This window comes from Rhinatrema bivittatum, chromosome 8 (assembly GCF_901001135.1).
Source record: "Rhinatrema bivittatum chromosome 8, aRhiBiv1.1, whole genome shotgun sequence".
Classification (NCBI taxonomy): Eukaryota; Metazoa; Chordata; class Amphibia; order Gymnophiona; family Rhinatrematidae; genus Rhinatrema; species Rhinatrema bivittatum.
The window spans coordinates 180,884,919-180,903,085 of NC_042622.1; the positions used below are offsets into that span (position 1 = coordinate 180,884,919).

Below are 18,167 nucleotides of genomic sequence, written 5' to 3' on the forward strand. Positions count from 1 at the left end.
GAAAAAATGTAGCAAATTAGTGAGGCAAGATTTCCCTTGTATAAATCCTTGCTGGCTAGGTCCCATTAAACCATGTCTTTCTATATATTTTGGGATATTATTCTTTAGAATAGTTTCTATGATTTTTCCTGGCACTGAAGTCAGGCTCACTGATCTATAGTTTCCTGGATCACCCCTGGAGCCCTTTTTAAAGAGCTACATTACATTGACCACTCTTCAATCTTCAGGTACAATTTTAGGCCTAGGGAAAATCTGCACTATTGAGGAGCACAGAATTTGTGCAAAATTCCCCTCCTGTGCAGCTGTGTAGAAATTCCATTTTCTGCACAGAATTTGGCAGGCCCGGGAGTGCCATAAGCAGAGCCCGTCCTGCTTGCAGTGAAGATGAAGCAGGCCCTGGCAGTGCCACAAGCGAAGACTATCCCACTCATGGTGAAGATGGAGCAGGCTATCATGTATATTGTGTTATTTTGACCAATTTAAAGTATACAGAATTTTGCTGAATTTTAAGTTTTTGTGCGTATAATTTTTAAATTTTTGTGTGCAGAATTTTAATTTTTTTTGCATAGAATTCCCCCAGGAGTATACAATAGACAATTTTAATGATAGCTAACAAATTACTAATAATAGATCTGCAATTTCATTTTAAAATTATTTCAGAACTCCGGGATGTAAGCCATTATGTTCAGGTGATTTGCTACTGTTTAGTTTGTCAGTCTAACCTATTACATCTTCCACGTTCACTGTGATTTGTTTCAGTTCTTCCAAATCAACACCATTAAATACCATTTCAGCACAGGTATCTCCCCAACATCCTCTTCAGTAAACACCAAAGCAAAGAATTCATATAGTCTTTCCACTAAAACCTTGTCTTCCCTGAATGCCCCTTTGACCCCTTAATCATCTAATGGTCCAACAGACTCTCTCACAGGCTTCTTGTTTTAAATATATTTTTTAAGGTTTTTATGAGTTTTTACCTCTATGGCCAGCTTCTTTACAAATTCTCGTTTTGCTTACCTTATCAGTGTTTTACATTTAACTTGACAATCCTTATGCTTTTTCCTATTGTCTTCAGATGGATCCTTTTCCCAATTTTTTTAAGTAGTTTTTTTTTTGGCTATAATAGCCTCTTTCACCTAACCTTTTAAACATGCCTGCAGTCGTTTTGCCTTCCTTCCACCTTTTTTAATGCATGGAATAAATCTAGTCTGGGCTTTCAAGACGGTATCTTAAACAATGCCCAAGCCTGATGTAAACTCTTAACCTTTGTATTTGCACCTTTTTTTTTTTCTATTTTTCTCATTTTATCAAAGTAGATTTTCTTAATAGCATTGTTCTCATAAGATTTGCCATACTGGGTCAGTCCAAAGGTCCATCAAGTCCAGTATTCTGTTTCCAATAGTGCCCAATCCAGGTCACAAGAACCTGGCAGGATCCCAAAAGGTCGATAGATTCCAAGCTGCTTATCCCAGGGATAAGAAGTGGATTTCTGCAACTCCACTGATATGTTTGGCTGGTCCTGGGCTGGTCCCGCGACTAACCGCACTCACCTAACCCACCACCAGAAGCTCAGGGGTCCTTTTCGCAGACACCATTGCCATAGTGCTATGCCATTCCCTAGGTGCGTGCGCACACTGTGCACCGGCATTTACAGGCCCCACGGCAGGAAAACACAGGACCAGCACACTGTGATGACATCATGTAGCTGGGTATTTAAACCCAGCCGCACCACTTCCAGCTTACTTCAGCAACAGGTCTTCCTCGTTCTCATTTCTAGGTCGTTTCGTTTATAAATGTATTAAAAAGCAGTGATCCCAGAACAGATCCCCTGGAGCACTCCACTATTCACCTTTCTCCATTGGGAAAATGTACCATTTAGCTCTACTCTCTGTTTTATATCTTTTAACCTGATCCCAATCCACAATAGAATGTTATGACCACTGCTGCTGAGCAGCCCCTCTACTATTACCTCTTACACTAAATCCTGCATTCCACTGAGAATTAGGTTTAAAATGGTTCCTGCTCTTGTTTGGTTTCCTGACTAGCTGCTCCATGAAGCAGCCATTTATTTAATCTAGAAATGTTAACTCCCTAGCATGTCCTGATATGAAATTTACCCAGGCAATATTTGAGTAATTGAAATCTCCCATTATTACTGTACTGCCAAATTTGTTAGCTTGCCTAATTTCTGTTAGCATTTCATCATCCATCCGCTCATTTTGGCCAGGTAGTATACCCCCACCACTATACTCTTCCCCATCACAAATGGAATTTTCACTCATAAAGATTATACTGTGCATTTAATCACCTGCAGGATCTTTAACCTATTGGATTCTATGCCGTCTCTAACATAAACATCATCTCCCCACCAAGTTGATCCACCCTATCACTGTGATATAATTTGTACCCTGAATAGCACTGTTCCATTTGTTATCCTCTTTCCACCAGGTCTCTGAAAATCCAATTATGTCTACCTCTTCATTCAGTGCTATACTTTCTAACTCTCCCACCTTACTTTTTAGACTTCTGGCATTAGCATACAGACATTCCAAGGTGTATTTCTTATTTGTATATACAAGTTTTCTAGCATTTAACAGGATAATTTGGAATCTTTTAACTTAATCTGTTCTTTTGCTTTTATTGGAATCTCTCTATCAGGATGCTCTAACTCCCCTGTTTCTTTAGTATCCTTCAAAAATACTTCTCTCCAAACAAGGCGCTGCTGAGCTACTGCTGACTTTCCCTCTTGTTCTAGTTTAAAAGCTTTTCTCTCTTCTTTTTAAAGGTGAGTGCCAGCATCCTGGTTCCACCCTAAAGTGGAGCCCATCCTTGCAGAATAAAATTCCACCTCCCCAACGATCTACCTAAGAGTCTAAATTTGGCTCCCACACCTTCCTATGTCATTGGTGTCCACAAGTACCACAACAGTCAGGTCCACCTCAGTATTGTCTAAAATTCTATCTAGGTGATGCTTGAGGTCTGCCACCTCCGCATCAGGCAGACAAGTTCCCAGCTATCTACAATCTTAATAATTGAATCACCAACTTTGATGACCAACCTAACCCTTCCCGCCTGGGAAAAAGCTTTTGGAGACCCATCCTTGGTGGGAGAGGATAATGCATCACCTGGAGAACAGGTCCTAGCTACAGGATCACTTCCTGTTACACCAAGGTGATGCTGTCCATCCAGGTGACTTTGCTCCTCCAAGGAAGTACAGGTGCTGCCAGTTTGGGCTTGGAATTCTGCAACTATGTCCCTGAAAGTTTCCTCTTTACTTCTGTGTCCACCACACTTACTTACCTTACCTAATCAAGCAGCTAAAGAGTTGCATTATTGTATCTGTATGATGCTCCCATCTGCTATAGAAAATCAAATTCACAAATGTACGCATGGGCAAGAATATGGAACTACAAATACACACAAGCCAGGAAAATTGAGCTGTCACCCATTCTCTGTTCTAATGACAATTGTGTATCTTTGGTTATAGGTACTACTACTCCATGACTTGAAATATCTTTCCATTGGGTTTCCGTCTCCTATGGGTTAGGACACATATATGACTAACGAGAAGTGTGAATGACAGGAGACGTGCAGAACTCCTGGACTCAAGGAAAACTGAACTCAAGGACATTGCCTCATGAACAAACTTATATTGTAAGCCCTCTGAGGTCAAGAAAATACCTATGGTACCTGAATGTGACTCAACCTGAGCTGCCAATGAAAGAGTCTAAAGCAATAAAATACTGAAGCTAGTCTTCTGGGTCAGCGCATGCATATTACTCAATTACTTGTGTACTTATTTCAATGCTTCAGAAGACATGGACTGACCATGAGTTGCCCATGCCAGCGTCCGAGGCTGTGGGTCACAGTTCTGCACAGAGATTGCCAGGCAGTCATAGGCAAGAGAGCTCTCCCCCTCTACTTGATGTCCTTTTAGTCACTGGCACTTTAAGGGGAGTTGCAAAAGACTTCAATAAATGGTCTGCATCCACATCTCCAGTAGGATCCCAAACAGACTGCATGTGGGTTATTCAATGAAGACAGAGCAGCAGTAATATTAATAATAGCCATAAATAATATGAATGTTCTGCCGGAAGATATATTACATGTTATCATGAATCAAATGATACACAATCAGTTGTTGTTTGTTTTCATTAGTAGATTGTGTATTAGAGATTTAGATCAGGGAGTGATCTCTCACTTTCTATCTATCCCGTCTGTTCAGCATGAGCTCTCCATCGTCTCTGATGAGTTTTCAACCCACGTGCAAAGCAACCTGAAGCACTGGGTTCTAATCCCATTACTGTATGACCCTAAGCAAATCATTTTGGCTTTTGTTCTGCCAAATTGCAGAGACCAGTAAATAGCCAAATACTTGGAGAAGTCACAACATTTGTTTTCAAGATTTATTGAAAGATATCTGAGAACAGCTGGAGGGGGGAGGGGGAGTGGTGAAGGGGTTATTTGGCTCTGTCTCATGAAGAGATTACTCCTGTGCATTATTTTTCGCTCTCCTCCTAGTAATCAAAGGAAGACTCCTGTTTTCCATTCTGCAAGCAGGACACAGCTCCAGATAACAGAACCCATCTGCTTTCTGGGGCAAGAACTTTGTACACGCATGATTTAATTAATACAGAGCTGTGTACACAGACGGTGGCACATGAATTCCTGTCCTGAGAAGTTCTCCATCGACACATATCTATCTGTAGTCAGTTCAGAGTGAAACCTTTCCAGCTGCGATCACCTGTCCTTCAGGTACAAAGGTCAGAAATTCACTGCTCTGAATGAATGGTTAGAACCAATGTTATTCAACCCTCGCCGGGAGGCACACCTAACCAGTCAGGTTTTCAGGATATCCCTAATGAATATGCACGAGGTGGATTTGCATACACCGGGTCTCAATGTATGCAAATCTATCTCATGCAAATTCATTGGGGGCAATCCTGAAAACCTGAGTGGGTAGGTGTGCTTCCAGGAGAGGGCTGGAAAACACCGGTTAGAAGAATAGGTAAAGAGACAGTTAAATACCTCAAAGGTATGAATCAACATTTCACATCCCCCCTCAGAGAGTTCACTCAGCAGGGGGCTGGGGATGCTCCCTCTGTGATCTGAAATTCTGGGGAAGGGAGGGAGGTAGGGGGCAGACACTGGGGAAGGTGGGGGGGGAGGGCTCCCAGGGGTTTGCCTCATAATCAGTCAGGAGCAGCATTTCTGTATTTCTTGGAAGAGGGCAGCCCTGCCCCATACTCTGGGGAACCCTGCTCCTTGCCCCCTTCCTCCCCCAGCACCTGCCCTGTGTCTCCCCCTTTGCCATTGTCTGCCCCCTATCCCACTCCCTTTCCCAGGAGAAGAGTGGCTGCTTAGAGGGAGTCACTGGAGGCGGGGAATGGCGGAGGCGCTAACTCCCACTTCAGTGCGTCGTGCAGCCCCCATCCCACTTACAAACCTTAAGGACTGCGTCTGGCTTCTCGCCCTGCGCCAGGCTCCTCTCTCCAGCCAGCAGCGGTGGCTGCAGGAAGAGTGACCGGAGCACGTTCGGCCGCTGCCACCCGCTCTGATGCTCGCTGCTTACACCGTGGCCGCAAGCACTTCCTCCCCAGCATGAGATCTCCAAAGAGAGGAAATGCTGACCTCGAAGCTTGAATGTGCTTTGGGTGGGCGCAGAATTGGGCATAGGCAGCGTGGGCACCTGCCTGGAGTGCCAAAAGAGGAGCTTTGCTTCTGCTTGCTTTGGGGCAATGTGCCAGCAGAGCTTCAAAAGGGGTACCACCACCTTGGCACTCTGGCTATGGGTGCCAAAAAATCTTTAATCCGGCCCTGGCTTTCACTCAGGGTGCAAATAAGTGAGCTTCAGAACGGGTGATGGCGGCAGAATGCGCTCCCGTCATGCCTCCTGCAGCCGCCACCGCAGGCCTGGTAAAATTCAGCTGTGGGCCAGATGTGGCCCGTGGGCTGTAGTTTGGGGATCCTGTATAAGTAATGCACAAGGGGCAACCAATTTTTTTTAGTGGAATGGAAGTTACAGAGCAAATAGTCATGGCCTGAGGCTGGAAGTGGTTGGATGAGTAATATAAGGAAATATTTCTTCACCAAAAAGCTTGTGAGTGCATGGAATGGCTTGCTAGGGGCTTCCCTGTAACAGGACTGAAGAGCTGGGATAAGCACATAGGATCCTCATGTGTGGACCACCTTTGGGGCCATGACAGCCCCATCCGAAACACTATAATGTCAGTGTTCCAGAGCCCCCCTGCAATTGATTGGCCCTGACCCTTCCACCCTCCTAAAATCAGCCTGGCCATGGGGAATCAAAGGTAAAGCCAAAGATCAGGAGAGTGGTTTGGCAGCAGGAAGGTAGCTTGCACAGAGACTGGATGGAGCCAGAGGTCTGCCTTTCAGTCTGAGTTTCTGTGTAACAAAGGACACTGTCAAATCCTTTACACTGCTCCTGTCTTGGTTATTATGCAAAAAAGAATCTTGTTCTGTTTGCAAGCTGGACAAGGAAGTCAACTCATCTCAGAAGTCATTTGTCTCTTGCAGGTCTCCTTTTACTACAGTTTGTACAGCATGGCACAAAAATAACACAGGGAGGATTACTTTCAAACTGCGTGCGGCAGCATATATACGTAAATATATATAGGTGCATGCAGATTAATGATAATACATGCATATTATAAAATATGCATATCTTTAACCTGCAAACAATGGCTGCTTATGCACAAATACATTCAATGCACTGAAAGCGAGTATTTTAATGCATTGAACACGCGTACTTTTCCTACCTATTTTAAAAATATATGTCGGGGTATTTTATGCATGAAAGTAAAGTAAGACTTTCTTCTATAAACTGGGATTTACATGCGTAAGTCGGTATGTTTTAAAACGGGACTGTAATTGAAACTATCAGTTTTACCAATTACTCTACCAGTTCACCCAGTCCTTCTCCAGGTCATCGAAAACCTTTCTGGTTCTTCAACCTGAACACCTCCCAGTTGACCCAGGCCTCCCACCCACTCAGTACTTCACAGTAAACATGTTTAATATCACTTATTCAAGATAATTAACAGGCATAAATGATGTGCACATCTGCATGAGTGGCATGTCAAATAGAAACTGATGCATGTAAATGTTGGCCCACCCCCTTTTTATGTGCATATATGTGAGCACGGAAGTAAAAATATGTGCATATGTTTGAGGTTTATAAAATAGCATGTATGCAAGCAGATGTTCATTTTTGCACTCATATCTTGAAAATTCACCCCATACTGGGTAAAGTGAGAGCAAGTCTACTAAATTAACATATTCTACCTCAGCAGTCCAGCTAGAGGCCTTCCCAGGAACAGGGTTGTATCCCCCACTGAAAGACACAAATTGGATCTGCAGAAATCCAATGCAAGCCCCACAAGACCTCAGATTACATCCTCCAAATAGTGGAGTATAACAGCGTTTTCTGTTTCCTGTGAATTTCTCTTCTTTTTAAGCAGACACACAGCTATTTCCCATCCCCAGGTAGCAATTAGCTTATGTCTTTCTTGCAGAATTTCATCAAAATGTTCTTAAGAACAATGATACCAAATGATTACTATTGCCCCACACTGGCTTCTCTCCAGGGCAAAAGGCCTTAGTGAAAGCAAACAATGGCTGTTTACAAGAGTTCCTCATGGTTTGTGCTCAGTCTTGTTTGAACTCATGCAGAAAAAAAAAAAAAAAAAAGAAAGATAGAGTTCCTCAAAAGGCCAGCGTTTCACGGGAACATTTTTACAGACATTTTCTTCTGATGCTCTTTTACCTGCCGAGAAGATGCAGAGCAAGCTTAAAGGCCAACAAGAGAGGTCAGAAGGCTGCCGCCCACTTCAGAGCAGCCTGGCAGGAATCGAAGCAGATGGTAAAATCAGAAACGAACGCACGCATACACACGCATGCCCCGATGCAAACACATCTGCAGGCAGACCCAGACACGAATGAACACACACGCGTGCAGACGCAGAGACACAAACACACACACACACAGAGACACAGCAGACTGACACACACACACACACACATCCAGGGGCTGAGTCCCTGAAGCATTTTTTTTCTCATTCTGCCTCTATGGGAAGAGATCTGGATGAATCAGGTCGCTAAGAGTCACTACCTATTTTTTTGAGGAGCAGACTTCAAAGAGCCCAGGGTGAAAATCAATGGGGTACAACACACCTGTAAAGCCTCCAGGAGCCTCAGCTCAGTCATAGCCCAGTCCTTCAAAATAGTTGTTTAATTTTAAGCCACGGATAAAGTTGTTGGACCAGGTTTGTTATTGCACAGGAAAGCTGGTCTGTATAACAGCAGAAAAAAAAAAAAGAAGCATACTCCTGTGCAGAGTATGCATAGAGGTCATGCTGCCTTCCCTGCAGTGCATGCCTGGGAGATCCTACCTGCTCAGGGTAGGCTTGGAGGTACCTAGCCTACTTTCAATGATAAGAATATAAGAAATGTCATGCTGGCCGAGACCAAGGTCCATCGAGCCCAGCATCCTGTCTCTGACAGTGGCCGATCCAGGTCACAGGTACCTGCGCATACAGCCCATAAGGTTTAGCTAAGAAAACCTGAGGAATTTAGAAGTGGCTGAATGCTTGGAAGCTAAGCTTCAATACCAAAAAAAAAAAATGCAGAATCATGAATCTGTGGTGGAAAAATAAATCTAAGAGAGCAGGAACATGAAAGGGTGGGGAGGGGAAGAGAGGAAATACTGTCGTCCACCAAGCAGGAAAGAGAGACCTCGGTGTGACCATATCTGATGATTGAAAAATAGTGAAACATTGCTTGCAAGGCGATGGCGACAGACAAGAGGAATGTTAGGGGTCTTATGGAGAGGCATAATCAATACCAAGGAGGTGATAAGGCCTCTGTACAAGTCACCGGTGAGAACTCATCTGGAGAATTGTGTCCAGTTCTGGAGCTGTACCTCTGGAAGGAGTCCAGAGAGGAACTACCAAAATGGAGCAGCATATGCACCAAAGGTCCTATGAGATGAGACTTAAGAACCTAAATACACTAGAGCAGAGGTGGCCAACTCCCGTCCTCAAGAGCCATAAACAGGTCTGGGTTTCAAGATATCCACAACGAATCTGCATGAGATAGATTTGCATGTCCTGCTTCCATTGTATGCAACTATATCTCATGCATATTCGTTATAGATATCCTGAAAAACAAACTTGTTTGTGACTCATGAGGACCAGAGTTGAACCCTCCTGCTCTAGAGTCAAGGAGAAACAGAGGAGAAAGGACAGACATTTACAGGAAGCAGTAGAGGCAAAAACAGTGATAGAATTTTAAAAAGCCTGGGATAAACACAGAGGGGCAAGCCAGAGATCAGCTGATGTCTATGGCACTGTACCAGGAAGTAAATTGGATAGTCTGGATGGGTCTTAAGGGTCCTTAGCTGTTGTCAGATTTTCTGTTTCTATTCTCTTCTATGTAATTGTGCCATGATTATTAAATCACCCAGATTAAGGTCCGTAATAATAATAATAAATAATGGGAATTTTCTCCTGCGATTGCTCTGATATATGGAGGACATTTTTAAGGCAATTTTTTTTTTTTTAAATAATTCAATGAACATAAACCTAATCCAGCATTTAACAGTGCACCCCAGTTGTCAGGGAGTGCAGCAGGTTATTTAATGGTGACATCAGACCTCATTTTAAGGTGTCACCCTCTATTCCACCTTTATTTGCAAATTAAACCTTACAAATCAAGAGACAAGGAATATAAATTGGTGTTTATACCCTAATCTTATTATTCAGTGTATCCCATTTGTTTTATTTCCTCATGCTTCAGAGTGGAAACCCTGCCTCCCATGATTTAATTCACTTTTTTTGTGGCAATAGGAGTTCAGTATATGGAGGTTTTATTCTTAAATTCTTAAGTTTTATTATATTGATAATCATAGCTATCAGCACCCTCGGTGCTCTAAGACCCTGAGATCCTGACCAAACCGTACTACCTGGTATGTAACATCTGGTCTCCCACTGATATTCAAGAGTATGTGACACCTGAATCTGCAGGAATGAGAATTATTCCACAGGGCCAGGCAGAAACGCTGTCCTCATTACAAGGTGAGGGACACCTGAATCTGCAGGAATGAGAATTATTCCACAGGGCCAGGCAGAAACGCTGTCCTCGTTACAAGGTGAGGGACACCTGAATCTGCAGGAATGAGAATTATTCCACAGGGCCAGGCAGAAACGCTGTCCTCGTTACAAGGTGAGGGACACCTGAATCTGCAGGAATGAGAATTATTCCACAGGGCCAGGCAGAAACGCTGTCCTCATTACAAGGTGAGGGGAAGCCGAGACTGAGCATTCCCCGCACTCTGCATTGCTAAGTCTGTCCTCAGCCTCACAAACTGCATTTCCTTGGCCCAGATGTATTTGGGTAACAGCTCTTAGATCTCCGATTTTTTTTTCTTTTCTTCTAATTCTCTGACTGCATCTGCACCCTTTCCTGAAACTACAATTTTGTATGTGCAGAAAAGCGAATTCTGCAGTCCTGCACTATTTTTTTTTTTGGGGGGGGGGGGGGTTGTGTTGTCCTGTCCTGGGCTGGACTGTAAGCTCCAAGGAGCAGGGAGAGTCTCTTATGTGTCTGTGTAAAACCCTGTGGAATAATAATAATAACAAGTAATGATACTATTCAGCGACATGAAAAGCAGTGCGAGCGGAAAGGTACAAGTTTGGAATTCTGAGCGGGTCCCGTCCTCCCGCAGCAGCTCCGTGATGGTCTGGCCAGGGTGGGCGACGGAATGGGAAACATCTTGTAGAGGACGGGATTTCTCACGGTCCCCTTCCTTCGGCTCCGCCAGGCTCGGGAAAGGCCGGCAGTATTTTTGATGCCGTAATTCCCTTGGCTGATCCCTCACCCAAACCCTCGACTGTTTGTTTATTTATTTAGGAGAACACCAAAAACTTGTCTTGAAGATTTCTTTTGGTCCCTCCAGCCCGGTTTACAACCTCGCCAATGAATAACCAGCCACCCCATTCAGCCTAATCACAGCCCTTTGTGTATCTTTCTGTTGATGATTTATAGAATTAAATTAATAACGCCCCGACTCCACGTGCTGAAGTTTATGTTTTAACTCAAGAGCATCGGCAGAGTCTAAAAGTAGTAATCATAATAACAACAAGAAGAAACGAAACTTCCTGGGCTTCCCAAAATCTGCTGGGTTTTCCCTTTGCTGGGAAGAAGGGAACTTTGCAGCTTTCCAGCAGGTAAAATACGTTTAACACCAGCTTGAAATTTGAAAAAAAAAAAAAAAGTGCTTTAATGTCTTCTTTTTAACAAACTCTCCAGCTGAATTTGCCTCGAAAACAGAAAAACACAACTTCCATATAACCATAAAAGATAAAAACTAGCGAAAAAGAAAAAAAGCTTTTTTTTTTTTCCCCTGGCGGTTTTTGTTCTGCCCTTTGCAGTATTGACCCACTAATTGCACCATAAAACTGTTCCCTCTTGTCTCCAGCCGAACCAAATTCCTTTTTTCCCCCTAAATCCTGAGGGAAGGACAAACTATCCAAATCTATTCATCCTCTCCTTTATGTAACAAAAAAAAAAAAATTGCAAAAAAAAAAAAAAGTATATATAATCCCAGTGAATTGGGAACATGGAAGGTTTCCTGCGATTTCAAAGATATTGACATCTAACGCGAAAGGTTCAGCAGCAAATCCCAGGGCCTCGAACTTCGGAACTGCATATAAGGTTTGATAGTGACAAACAGTTGCTGATGTTAATGTTAAAACTGTTCTAAATAGTATTACAATTATTACTATTACTGTATGTATTATTAGTACACACAGGTCCCAACAGCATTTCGGCTGCTTAAAGCACGAACGTCCCATTGGTACACATTACACTGAAAGAATAATGCATATTACATCGAAAGAATAATAGCTTAATTCTAGGAAAATAAAACTTACGATAGGTTGCATCAGGTTTGCTTTTTACACGATCCCACGCTTGGGAGTCCCAGCTACTGGGCTTCCCTTCTTCCCGTACAGTATTTTAATGCCACTTCCAGTAGTTAATAATAAATTACCTGGTTGTATTTAGTTGATATTTTGCTAAAGAAGACAAATAATAAACTATTTAGATAATTAGTAACTAGCTTGTCAAGGCAAGAGATCTGGCGGGTTACTTTAACTTGGTTTTTTTTTTCAGGCTTGTTTTCTAGGTGTAAAAAAAATGTAAAGCACTTGCAAGCTTGCTCCATTCCCAGTCAGTTGTAGATTTTTTTTTTTTTTTTTTTGCAGTAGGAGTTTAGGGGCAAGCACTAAAAGCCTTGATAAAAAGTTATCAAGCAATATTTCACTGCTTGCCACTGGGGTAACTCCCTTCCCCTAAATATAACTTCAGAGTCCTAACTCAGGTGGGAATGAATGCAAAGACCATCTTTAGAAGGTAGGAGTGCAGGCTGGCTGGCTTTTCTTTTCATTTTTTATAAAATGCTTTCTTTCACAACAGCCTGGGAAAAAAATAATGACAGGAGCCCGGTTACCAACTCAGCAAGAGAGAGAGAGAGAGAGAGAAGCCTTTGGAATTTTACCATTTCTTTATTAAAATCTCAGTTTTTGTCTCCCTTCGTCTGTGAGTCTGTCTCCTGTTCCCCCGTCAAGGGCGGAGAAAATCTAAGCTGCAGCTTTCAGCGAATTAAACTGATTCCGGGGACTTTAATCTTTACAGTTTTAAAGAATCGAAGAAGGAGCGAAGGAATCTCTGTCTTGATTCTTTTTTTTTTTTTACTTCGCAGCTCTTCAGTGTGGTTTTTGATTGATTGATATATTTTTTTCAATACTAGTTAAAAATCGCCTGCACCTTTTTAAAGCTGAAAGAACATTTATTTTTCAATTAAGTAAAAGTAAGTAACGAAAACCTGACTGGAAAGTACAGTTGCAGAAGTTTGTAGGATGTGGGGTGCCTTGCATATATTATGTCCTATTGATAAATACAAGAGTTTGTTTGTTGTACTGAGAATTTTTTTAAATAATCAATTCATAGTGTTATATACAGTTTCAAAGTATCCACAAAATAAGTGGGGGCTTTCACTTTCTTTTCGAAAATGTTCCACCTGATTATGAAAAAAAAAATGTTTTCAGTGGAGTAAATTTAAAGTGTTTTCTTTGGAAAGTTTACATGATTTTGGTCTAGTCTGAAATATACAAAATGCAATTTCATAAAACCCGGATTTCTGAAAAAGTCAAAGATTAGGAATAGAAAAAAAAAATCTCTAAACACCTGGCTTCCTGGAAAATATTTAGAAAAGAGCCATGGTAATGTGTGTGTAAGACATAAAAAGGTTATTTTCTTAGCCTTGTGGAAAAAGGATTTTATTATTATTATTTTACCTTAGCATCCTGTCCACCTCGGCTCTTTGCTCCGCCGCTTCCTCGGTGTTGAGGGACTGAAGCTCTTTGAGGATCGGCGGAGTATCAAAGTCGTCCCCATCTTCTGAGCCCTCATCCCCGGACACCTTGCCCTTGCTATGTCCATTGGTCAGGGTGTGGAAGACAGGTTTGGAATCCGGATCGTTGACGGGAGACATCTGCAGGTTCTCCAGCTTCACCCCAAAACTGGTGGTGGGCATCATGTCCTCCAGGGTCTGGATCAAAACATCTTTGGTTACTCCCGAGCTCAGGAGGGCATTGAGAAGCTCCTGCTGCAAAGATGTCAGCTTGGATACCATTTTATTTTTTACCAGAGGAAAAGAGATGGGGAGGGGAGAGTAGAAAAAAAAATAATTTAAAGGTAAAAAAAAAAAAAGCAGCCTCCTGGAAGATCCTGAGCACCTGTCCCTCCTCCTTCAGTGTCCTGGGGAATGACACTTCTAACCTGCCATCATGCCCTCAATTCGGCAATATAAGATATGCAAATAACCAGGAAGGGTGGAGGGAGATTGCTCCAGGATGCAAATGGAGGGGGAGAGACCGCCGCTGAGGGCTTTGTGTTTTTTACGTGCAGTCTGAAACCTTTATTGGTTCTGTTTATCAGCCAAACTTTATCTGAACTTTGGACTTGTTAAGCAAGGAGCCATCAAGTGCAAAAAAAAAAAAAAAAAGAGCGACTGACAAACTTTAGAAGCCAATAAGGACAGAGGAAAACGCAACTGGAAACCTGGGGGGAGGTGGGGAAACTCTTATTTTTCAGCTTCAAGTGGGAAAGATATGATTTAATACCATTCCTTCAGCGCAAGTATAGAAAAATAAGATTTATGATGAGCATAAAAGGAGAGGCGTTTCTTTCCCTTTTACTTTTGACCTGTTGATTTTTGGACGTTCTTGGAGCCGGAGAAAAAGTTATCATTCGAAAATGGCCCCTGACAGGTTGTCCTAGAGAGAAACGAAAACTACCGCTGCCTGTTTCGGATTTCCCAAAGCACAAATGCTAAAAAAAAAAAAAAAAGAAAAAGAAAAAGGGTTTCTGGTAGGTACCGGAGAGTCAGCCCACTGCCGGCTGGGAAAGGATGAGCGCTGTGCATTTTGCTATGTCAAACCCGAGGCTAAATGACAAATGCTTAAAAAAATAAATTAAAGAAATATTAAAGCGCGTGGAAGGTGAGATGGGGGATTGGTGATTGCTTCAGTTATTTGTGTGCAATGTCACTATGCTGGTCCCTGTCCCTGGTGAGAAATGTAGGAAATGTTATGGTTTTGCTGTTAAGGAAATTAATAATTCTTAAAAAAAAAAAAAAAAAAGCCATAATCATAACTTCTAGGTGAGCAATGCAAGGCTTTGACCTGTGTGTTTTGCCTGTAGGATTTAAGCTACAGAAATAGGATGCTATCCCACTTTTATAGATGATATGGCACTTTTCCCCCCACCTTATTACAACAGTAAAAGTTTAAACTATAAAGTGCTCCAGAAAACCAAGGAAAGAAACTTTTTAGACGCTGCAAGAACTTTAAAGGCTAAGTGTTTATTTCGGATCTCATTTCACGAATGTTTGTGCTACTTCCTATTAAAATAAGGACGTTGCATTTGTATTTTGAGTGATCTGCTGTAAATGCCATTTTGCAAAAGCAAGGTAAGAATACTTTTGCTTTAAAATGTGAAATCTCCGTACTAAAATGCAGGTGGCCCTGGTAAGAAAATCTCCTTCTTTTTTTTTTTTTCACAAAACTGAACCTTTGCCTCGGTCCCAAGGAATTGGGGCAGGTTGCTTGATGCGGCAGTCAAACTCCTGCTGCCACAAACTCCCCACATAATTTAACCACCACTGTTGACTCCCAGCCTCCCATTATAGGAAAGAGGGAGCATTGTAATGAAATATTATCCCGTAAATCAAAGGAAAGGGGAAGAAAGAGGCATTTTAAAAGCCGTACACGGCTTTTTAAATGTCCAAATTGTTCCTTTCTGTGGAAGGGGGCAGAACCTCGGGCCCTGCGTTGGCTCCTCAAGATCTCAGAAACAGGAATTCAAGCTGACGCTGAACGATATTCAGAGACTGCGACGGTTTCCTTGCGCTCTGTCAAGAATGAATTTGTCCTGGTAATAAAATGACTGCTGCATAGGCCTTACCAATGAATAAAACATAAGAGATGCGTTTCTTTTCTTTTTTGTTTGTCTTAAGTAAGACGGAGACGTGTAATAAAAGGAGCATATTACACCCCACCCAGACTCTGCTGCGACTGCTGCCAGCGTTGGGACGCAGCAAGATCCCGGACTAAACTGCAGGGCCCCTCGTCTGCCCGCCGCGCCTCGTTTTCTTAAGGAAGTGAACTCGGCCCCTCCGAACAGGAGCAAGCTCTGATCCCTTTCCTGCGGGTAATCCAAGCTCCAAGCAAACTGGAAAGGCTTCCCCTAAAACAAAGCGCCTGCGTCCCCGCACGCGGCTCTGGCTTCTTCTCGTTTCTTCTCCGGCTGCTACGCCGGGGCGGGGAGTCTTTTTTATGCGGGGACTGCAGCTTGCGGCAGATCCTCCTGACCTTGGGCTCCCTTGTGATTCCGAAGAAACGCAGACTTCTTCTATCAGCAGGAGAACTCTTTCGGACGGTAACGTTTTTTTCCCCTAGGCCCTTTGCTGTTCCGACTTATTTTCTTTCCATGGTGAACTGCGTCCCGATGCGCCCGGCATCAACTGCGCAAAGTTCCTTCACGAAAATTGCAGCTTGGCTTGGCCTCCCCGAGTTCAAAGGCTTCCATGCTGAGGGAAGGAGAGAGACAAATTAGCTCACGTCCCCTGGAATTCGTAAATCCCAGCATTAATAGAATAGAAACTGTTATTTTATTATTATTATTATTATTATTATTATTTGCAATAGAGGATAGAGCATTGATTCCCCCACCTTCTTCTATTGGTCGCCCTGGTCCATATGACAGGACCCGACAGAAAATCAAATAATCCCTAAATTCAAATAGCTTTTTTTCTCTATAATTAGAAGGTTTCTCGTTGGAGGTGTCCGCTGACCACACTCGGGCGTGCAGGTCCTCCTTGAAGGGAGCCGAGCCAGGAATTACAAAGCATCTGTGATTAATAGATTTTATTACGACATTTCAGGGATGCAGTTACAACGGAGGCAATGGTTAAATAACTGGAACACAACCTGGTGGTGGTGGGGCGAACCCTGCTATTAATTATACCTCCATGAACATTCATTTCAAGATACACTCCTCGCATGAATTGGGAGCCAGCGCTGGGCGGATTCATTCATAATGCTTCGGGCGCATACATAACTAACATCTGTAAACATCTGCAGGAAGCATCTTTGGAAAGGCAGGGGATGATCCGAGCTAAAACACAAAGATCTAAGGAGAGAAAGAAATGAGTCTTCAGCCAGGATGGAAAGAAGGCAGAGGATCTATGGGATCCTTAATAGAGCCTACGTTTGTTGAAAAGTCTGCAATCTGAATTGGGAATCTCAGCTACACAAGTGCGAAAGATAAAGTTCCTACGCACAAGCTGCATTGTCAGTTTTCAATAATTCAATTTGGGACCCGAGAAGGAGGAGACAGGAATCAAAGAAAAACAATAGGAAAAAAAGATAAGAGCCCCGAAACTTGCAACAACAATTATCAGCATAAATACATAAAGTATATGGGATTAAGGTTTACCATTTAAATGTATTTGCTCCCAGTCAAGCTTTATTATACTCACTGTACTGGGGCAGGGGGTTCCAGTGGTATAATTCAGTAGAATATTGTCTCCTGTGTTTCTTGCTTGCTCAACAATACATCCTAGAGGGGCTGAAGTCGCATAAGAACATAAGAACATGCCATACTGGGTCAGATCAAGGGTCCATCAAGCCCAGCATCCTGTTTCCAAGAGTGGCCAGTCCAAGTCACAAGTACCTGGCAAGTACCCAAACTTTAGATAGATCACAAGCTACTATTGCTTATTAATTACTGTAATAGCAGTTTATGGATTTTTCCTCTAGGAACTTATCAAAACCTTTTTTAAACCCAGTAACACTAACTGCTGTAACCACATCCTCTGGCAATGAATTCTAGAACTTAACTATGTGCTGAGTGAAAAATAAATTTCTTTAATTTGTTTTACATGAGCTACTTGCTAACTTCATGGAGTGCCCCCTGGTCTTTCTATTATCTGAGAGAGTAAATAACCTATTTAGATGAACTTGTTCAAGTCCTTTCATGATTTTGTAGACTTCTATCATATCTCCTCTCAGTCGTCTCTTCTCCAAACTGAACAGCCCTAACCTCTTTAGCCTTTCCTCATAGGGCAGCTGTTCCATGCCCCTTATTTTGGTCGCCCTTCTCTGCACTTCTCCAGTGCAGCAATATCCTTTTTGAGATGTGGTGACCAGAACTGTACACAGTATTCAAGGTGCGGTCTAACCATGGAGCGGTACAGAGGCATTATGGCATCCATCATTTTATTTGCCATTCCCTTCCTAATAATTCCTAGCATTCAGTTTGCTTTTTTGATTGCCACAGCACACTAGGCCGACGATTTCAATGTATAATCCATATGATGCCTAGATCTCTTTCCTGGGTAGTAACTCCTAAAATAGTACCTAACATTGTGTAACTACAGCAAGGGTTATCTTTCCCTATGTGCATCACTTTGCACTTGTCCAAGTTAAATTTTATCTGCCATTTGGAAGCCCAATCTTCCAGTCTCTCAAGATCCTCCTGCAATTCATCACAATCCGCTTGAGATTTAGCTACTCTGCATAATT

General features: G+C 42.6%; 1 protein-coding gene and 1 long non-coding RNA gene across 3 annotated transcripts in view; one reads left to right on the forward strand and one right to left on the reverse strand.

Moving 5' to 3' along the window:
• Positions 1-13,753, reverse strand: part of HNF1B (HNF1 homeobox B) — a 94,629-nt gene extending 80,876 nt beyond the window's left edge. The window contains exon 1 of one of the 2 annotated variants that reach the window (XM_029611816.1): positions 13,377-13,753. In XM_029611816.1, the coding sequence (XP_029467676.1) occupies positions 13,377-13,714 (338 nt within the window). In that variant the 5' untranslated portion in view covers positions 13,715-13,753. Of the gene's footprint in view, positions 1-3,828; positions 3,958-13,376 lie in introns of those variants that run through there. The other variant, XM_029611817.1, reaches the window with a different exon arrangement.
• A 579-nt stretch (positions 13,754-14,332) lies between these two features.
• On the forward strand, positions 14,333-15,610 carry LOC115096749. The gene is made up of 2 exons (XR_003858138.1): positions 14,333-14,451; positions 15,599-15,610. It is a non-coding gene; the product is annotated as an uncharacterized LOC115096749 (long non-coding RNA).
• The last annotated feature ends 2,557 nt before the right edge of the window (positions 15,611-18,167 follow it).